The following is a 7,725-nucleotide window of genomic DNA, read 5'->3' on the forward strand; positions in this document are numbered from 1 at the left end:
TATTACTGATGCTCATCAGATACATACAAAGATTTTAGACCCTCCGTCTATCCATGCACAGAGGTCTGAGGGGTGTTCCGGAAATGGTGACGCTGTTTTCTAAAGAACTGATTGGTCAGAAGGCACTGATTTCATACCAGCTGATCTCTAATCTCAAAACTATAACTTGCTCCAGAGCAAGTACCACGGTAAGGGATTGTACCCCAGTAAGAAGTGAAGCATCTTCATAGTGCAGAAAACTCAGTGTAACCCTGAAGTTACCAGGATAAGACCAAATCCTGCTTCGTAGGACAGGCCTCTGGTCTCCTCAGTTCCCAGACATTTAGGTGATGCTACAGTCTTAAAAGTGACCCTGTCCCATCTGTTTTGAGACGTGCTGCTGCCATTAAACTCAAAATTTGCTTTTCTTTAAATTGCAATACAAGCATAGGCTTGTATTTGTATTCTCGGATGAAGATAATTAACTGATTTCTGTTTACAACCTCTATGAGATAAAAAGTCTTGACTCACATGTGATACAGAAAACACTACATCTCTTTAGAAAATGTGTAAGTGTAAATAACTGACAGCCGTGACGAGTCTCAGTGCAAGTAGATTTAAAAAAAAAAATAAATAAATAAATAAACTTTTAGTATAAGAAGTTAAGTTCTGGATTGTGAGGTTAAAGCTTCAGCTGCCATCTTTAACCAAAGTATTTATGGGGATGTTGATGAAAATAAGCAACCTCTGAGGATGAAGTTAAATAACACACTTTACGAGACCAATGCTTACTATGAAATAAGACTCAGGAATCAGGCACATTAGGTAAAAATTTTTAAATTTAATGAAGTGAAAGTCATTTTCAGAAATCAAGAAAAAACAAGCTCCTCAGTGGTTTCACATCTTCAAAACAGCTACCCTTCAGTTAGTCCCAAAACAGATCTGCAAGGGTACAAACTTAAAAAAACAGAGGGATGGATACAGGGAGTCATAGCTTGTAGTTCAGAATCGCCCTGAACGTTCTCTGTCTCTGGAGCGACGTCTCTCGTGATCACGGCCACCTCCTCGGCCCCTGTCCCTGTCCCTCGAGCGAGATCGCCTGTCTCTCGATCGAGAACGAGACCTGAGGCGGCTGTAGAAGCGAGGAGGGAGCGATTACAAACTGCGACAACTCATAAAACACCGCAAGATTTATCCAAGTTCCTGAAATGCAAAGTTTTTACCTCTTCCTTCGACGGCCGTAGAGCTCTCTCCTCAGTTCACGTGAGATGGGTTTCAGATGCATGAAGTTACAGAAACCACCACGAGTGCATTCCCTGTGGAGAAAGCACACGATGCAGATGGAAAACACGGCAGCAAGAATCACACCTGGGGTGTAAAAACGTCAAAAGGAAAGTCAAGCTTCACACACAGTGACTGCAGCAGACCTTCTGGGATGATTTTTGCCAGGACAAACAGAAGCTTCTGGTTAGAAACTTTAGGCTGGCCTGTAGAGCTCTGCTTTCAAATGTTTTACTTATACAACGTGTGATATACTGGAATGGAAACTAATTTGGTTGTAGGTCAACCATCACTGAGATGATACTTTTTTTTCTTCGCATTTTTGGCCACAGCAGCTTTTATGGGCAGTGGAGAGAGAGACAGGAAAATGGGGGAAAGATACAGGAGAAGACACGCAGGCAAACTGGCGACGGGCCAGGACTCGAACCCACACCGCCCGCACCGCAACACAGCATATATATGTGGTCACCGGCTTCACCACTAAGCCACCCAGGCGCCCCAAGCTGATGCTTTTTTTATAGTTTGCAAAATGTTTATAAAAAATTAAAAAGTCAAAAATCTGCCTCGCCTGCTCTGTAGAGCCTTACCAAAGAGTATCTGTGCCAAGTTTCAGAAGATTTCAAATATAAATGATCGAGGAGTAGCAAATTTTAGCAAAAAGTTGAGAGATGGGCTCGGTATCGGATCAGCTGTCGTCAGAGCTGGACTGTGCCAGCAATGGAGAAACCAATCTAATAGCAACATCAATATAGAATACCAAAAATAGCTTTTTAATTCTTTAACCTACGTGTCATAACCTGCTTCAGCTTCAGCATCTGATGTCCATCAGCTCGTTGACAAATAAGATTCTCTTGTGCCGGCTAAATGATCACAAATAGCTCAACAGTTCCCAGCTTCTGTTTTCCAGGCACAAAAACAACAATTGGCCAAAAAACGCTTCATTTACTATGGGCCCACCAGCAGGCCCATTTGACACACACTTTTCAAATGACCATATCTATTCGGTGAATCACAGTAGCACAAAGCATTCACAAGATACTGCTGTCTGAAAGCAGAGAGAGAGAAAAAAAAAAAAAAAAAAAAAAAAGGCTCCTCCTAGATTATACATTATGCTGACATCAGCATAATCACAGAGACTTTGTACTAGAAAGCTGTACTGATCTGACTGGTAATGACCAGAAGAGTTCAGGCCTGCAGGGCATGTGTGAAAACAATTTACGACGCTGCTTTTAAAAAGCTCTGTGTTGGTGGAAAAGTGAAGCTGATGGCTATTTTTGATATTAAATATTTCCTACATTTCTTTCTGCTCTTAAACATACTTTCATTCAGTGCCTTTGGGTGTTAGATTCTCTTCAACAGGTTGGTCTGAGCTTTATTAAACTGTTTTTCTATCAAGGGATCAGAATAGAAGCTTTAAACTTTCTATTTTACTTGAGGCAGGCCAATCCAGCTGTCAGTGCATTTAAAGTGTACACTGAAATTATTTATAATTCACAATAGTTATTTTATCAACTTGTTTTCTGGTTTTTAATACTTATGTCTATATACAGTAAGGTCCATAATGTTTTAGGCAAATGTTTATGAATTACAGCTATTTTTATACATAGTCCATCATTTTCCAAGATTCTTTAACAATCTTACTTTACCAGTGGAGATTTATGCATTTTTTTTCCCCACTGGTTGACTGAAAGATGGTGTTATTTTAAATCTCCATTTCTTACATCTTGTGGTTATCTTGACCAGGAAATTGCTGTAAAGGGATTTCTAAACTCTGTAAGCACTTTGAGTTAAATAAAATTTGTTTCTTTGATGTAAAACTCACCCGATTTCGTACTGGCGACAGCAGGCTTCTCTAAAGTCTGTGACAGGAGAGAGCTCAGCATGGATGGGCTGTCCATTAAACCACCGGTTATTTAGGTCTATCACAGCCTTCTCAGCATCCTCCTCTTTACGAAACTACAGAGTGCAGTCGAAAAGAAAAAAATAAAAATCCTGCCAGTGGATCAAATTTCACTGTATTTCAGTGAAGGTAATGTATGTGAATTTTAAGCCTGACACTCACCTTCACATACACATTCCCTACGAGGTGGTCACCGAGGTTGTCACAGACGTTCATTTCCTCGACTTCGCCGTACTTTTCTTCCATCTCTGTGAAGACCTCCTGCGAGGAAGGGAAGGAGAAGTGAAGTCTTATATTATGTGCTCCATGTGAGCATTTAACTACAACAAATCAGAGGCCATTAAAGCAAAATGTATGTGACTGCTTTCTAAGTGGAACGTTAGAGAAGATGTTTGAAACCACTCTTCTGTTTTTTCAGTGAATATGAAGTTGCAACCATCAGCTAGTTAGCTTAGGACGTAGCTGTTTTAATCCATCTGGAGTCACACGGCCTGGCAAAGAATTGAAAAAGCACCTTTAAACAAACCGTACAAAGTGTTTCAAGCCTTAAAGGTGGAGATGGTAGTTAGGAGAGAGCCAGACTGTTCCCTATTTCCAGTCTTTATCCTATGTTAACCAAACTGACTGCTGGTTCATGTTCACCATACAGACATGAGAATGACAGTAACTGTCATAATTCTCCAATAAACACTATATTTCCCATGATGCCACACTAATCCTTCAATTACAGCCAATAAATTTACATCTTTTTTGTGAAGAAATACATAAAAAGAGCAGCAACGATCACATTCACAGCAATGAATTAAACAATCCAGTGTAATCCATATAATCAGAAGAATTTTCTGAATACGGTAATAAATTGAACCTTGTATTCTTGTCACAATGATAAATCACTGGGCTCATTAGCCAGATGCTGATAAGTAAGATGCTTCAATAATAAAAAGGCATGTTGATGACTGATCTTAATTTATCATTATCCTTTTTCTTATTGTATGGGTGTTTAAAAGAATTTATTAACCTGTCAAACTAATACAAACAGCTACATGCTGCACATAGTTTTAGTTCTTGGGAAAGGATCTTTATTAATTACCTTAAACACAGTCACAGAAAATGCACCAGTGGAAAAGTGGTGCAGTCATGGTTTGAGGCAGAGAGGCACTACATGAGAAAATCTTCACAAGGGAATGAGTTACCTCAAAAAACTCATCATAGTGCTCCTGCATCTCCGTGTCACTAATGGTACCTAGTGGTTAGAAGAAAGAATAATTTACAATCAACAAGCAACAAATACTCTGTTACATAAACTGGCTTCTTGCAAAGACATCAATGGTCAGCTCACATTTACTGCCTTGTGATTAATTTAAAGAAATGCAAGTAAAGAAACAAGAGAAATGCCCTTCAACTGTGTTATCAGTGGCACTCTACAACTTCCCTGTTGGCAACGCATGTTTGAAGTGGCACAACAACCAGCTGATCCGAGCAGAGTCGGGCAGACTGTAAACAAGTACATAAATAACTACGCATACCAAACGTTAGTGAATCTGTTTGTTTCATATGTTTGGAAAAGAAAAACATATCAGCTGAAATATCAGATTTTTATATCACCAAATATCACAGTATCAGTCTTATTCCTATATCAGGTGGGCTCTATTTCAAACTCAACCTCAGGCTCGGATGTTCATTTAACTTTAATTGAGACAATAGTTTTAAATCATCCTAAACTTTAAACTACAGCTAAATAATTAAGAGAGCAACAGCCCCATGCAGCCTATTTCATGCTTTATTTTATTGTGTGTGTGTATGTGTGTGTAATATATATATATATATATATATATATATATATATATATATATATATATATATATATATATATATATATATATATATAGACACTTTAAGATGTATACAAAGTATAAACAGTGTATACACAGTGTAACTGGTGCTGTATTTCAGATAGAAAAAACTTTGCAGCTGACATGTTTCTGGACTATGTCAGCTAACACATTTTAAAAACATTTTAAATGCTTGAGAAGCTTCACTTCATTCTATCATCTTAAACCTGAGCTTCCAACTCACAGCAACACTGATGGCCAACAAGTGCAACACAGGTACATAATCATTTAAAAAAAAAAAATTCCAGATCACCATCAAAAATTTTTCACTTACAGGTCAGACCGTCCACAGACTGGGCGCTGTTCTGAGGGTTCCGGTAAATGTTCAGGAGGGCAATTGTCTGAAGCACAAAAGTTACATTTTTGGATAATGAACACTGATATGAGTAGGGTATCAAATTATAATATTTAGCAGAGCATGGCAAATATAACGATCTAAGCACACTTTGATCATAAAGCACATTTTTCATTCCATGTGCAGTTTATTAACTCTGATCCACCATTACTGTAAGCTCAGTGCTGCTCTTTTATAGGTTTGCCTACTAGAAATAAAAATGGAGGATGCAGAACTTACCTGGCTAAAGGTTGGCTTATTATGTAATCTGGAGCAACGGTCACCATGTCGGCAGGCACCGATTTTAAAATAAAAAGAGCAGTTCACCCTGTGAAACAAATAAAACTGATCAATGTGAAGCTGTGCCATGAGATGAGGTAAAACATAAAAAACAAAGATTTTCTATTGTTTGTCAATATAGTTGAAAACAAAACTGATAGCCTGGAAGGGACTTAGGACTTGGAAATTTACACCTAATGCCCAAGAATTTTCAAAAGAAAAGAAAAGCCTCCAGACTGATAACTCCTGCAGGTTTAAATACATCCCTACTGACATTAGCTCCTACTTTGTTGTTTCATCATCTTCTTGTTTCTGCTGCCCCCTTTAGAGGTCGCCATAGTGGATCGTCAGCTTCCATCTGACCCTATTCCTCCTCTGTAACACCAGCCCTCTGCGTCACCTCCTTACCTACATTCCTCATTTCTTCCTGCCTGGCAATATATCCACTGTCCCTCCTCTGCACATGTCCAAACCATCTCAGCCTTGCCTTTCAAACTGCTCAGTCTGAGCTGTCACTTCTGATGTACGCATTTCTAATCCTGTCCATCCTGGAAAATTTTAACACCTTCATCTCTGCCACCTCCAGCGCAGCCTCTTGTCTTTTTGTCAGCGCCACCATCTCAAAACCTTAGATTATAGCAGGTCTCACTACCATCTTGTAAACCTTCCCTTTCACTCTTGCTGCTGTCCTTCTGCCACAAATCACCCCTGATGCTAATCTCCACCCACTCCACTCTGCCTGCACTCTCTTGTGCACTGTCCGTTGTGTTGGGTTATGCCGCCCAACATTCAACAAAACCGTTTATAACATCGAATTTCTCATCAGACTAAATAACCGCGGATATTTCCATAATCTTCAAGCTGTCGTTAACTAACTAAAGTTCCGCCTCATCAAGTCCTTCATCTTACCATGCAGGACTAGTCTGATCTTGCTGTAATACACCCGCCTACTGCGAGTGGTAAAATCAAAATGAACTTAATTACTATTTACCCAGTTATTGAACCTCTTTCACTTATTACCATCCCCCTTCATTGAAAAACATTGCTATTAACAAACCAGTAGTCCAGTTTTTAATTATTTAACTTAATGTTTCTGTATGGTGACTTGATTATGCTTAACATTTCTAAGACTGTTTTGCTCCATTAGGAAGAAAGGGGTTTGTTTGTTGTCGGATTAGTTAACTGTTACAACTCCAGAAGAGGACAACATTTAATAAAACGATGTTCAACAAGAGTACAAAGCCAGAGTCTATTTACAAGAACGATTAAATTAAACAGGAGGGTATGCGATTAAGGATCTGCGCGATGTTTCCATTGTTTCAAACACGTGTGAGTTTTACAAAGTGTGGCATCTGCTAACGCTAACTCAAAGGTAGGTTTTAGTCAGCGCACCACTTACACTCAAGTCTGATTAGCGAATATAGTCTATTTTCATTCATAAAACTAACTCGCTGTGATTCTTTTCGCTGATCAGCTCAACACTGTTCAGCACCCAGATGTTGCTAGCTAGCTTTTAGCTCGGGCGGCGCGGTTTTTTTTACTTGCGACAGCTAGCATGTAGCGCTAGCAGTTAAAGCCAGTGTAACCACTGCACGCAGTGCTGCCAATCAAAAGTAGCCTTAAGAGAAATAAATGAAAAAACAAAATAACAATTACCAAGTTAACATTAAGTACTTACTTATCTTTTTCTGTCCCAAAAATGGATGCTAGGTACTCCGCCATCTTGGCTCGCTTGTAGCGTCAACAACTGCTTCCGGCAAAGCGCCTCCAAAATAAAAGCTCAACCTCTGCTTGCGATTACGCACACGATCACATTTTAATAGTTTGTAAGACACCCATTCATGATCATAAAAAAATACAATAAATCTTGTGTTTCTGTTGATTTTTTTTTTTTTTTACTTTTACTCTTTTCGTCTTTATTTTGAAGACTAGACACTCCAAAACGAAAATGTTCGACAATCCAAGAAATCTCTTTTTCGAGCATGGACCCTGAATTGTTTAAGTGGAAGAAAATGGATGGATGGATTTTCTATTTTTAGTTTATCAATCATATGTGAACA

General features: G+C 38.9%; 1 protein-coding gene across 1 annotated transcript; it reads right to left on the reverse strand.

The window, feature by feature from the left end:
• Positions 1 to 800: 800 nt before the first annotated feature.
• u2af1 (U2 small nuclear RNA auxiliary factor 1) lies at positions 801 to 7,430 on the reverse strand. The gene is made up of 8 exons (XM_030757952.1): positions 7,344 to 7,430; positions 5,627 to 5,714; positions 5,327 to 5,393; positions 4,354 to 4,403; positions 3,323 to 3,421; positions 3,083 to 3,216; positions 1,203 to 1,295; positions 801 to 1,111 (listed from the first exon to the last, which is right to left on the reverse strand). Exons 1-8 carry the CDS (start codon positions 7,385 to 7,387, stop codon positions 982 to 984), a joined length of 705 nt encoding a protein of 234 aa, XP_030613812.1. The 5' UTR covers positions 7,388 to 7,430; the 3' UTR covers positions 801 to 981.
• Positions 7,431 to 7,725: the final 295 nt, after the last annotated feature.

This window comes from Archocentrus centrarchus, chromosome 21 (assembly GCF_007364275.1).
Source record: "Archocentrus centrarchus isolate MPI-CPG fArcCen1 chromosome 21, fArcCen1, whole genome shotgun sequence".
In the NCBI taxonomy this organism is placed as follows: Eukaryota; Metazoa; Chordata; class Actinopteri; order Cichliformes; family Cichlidae; genus Archocentrus; species Archocentrus centrarchus.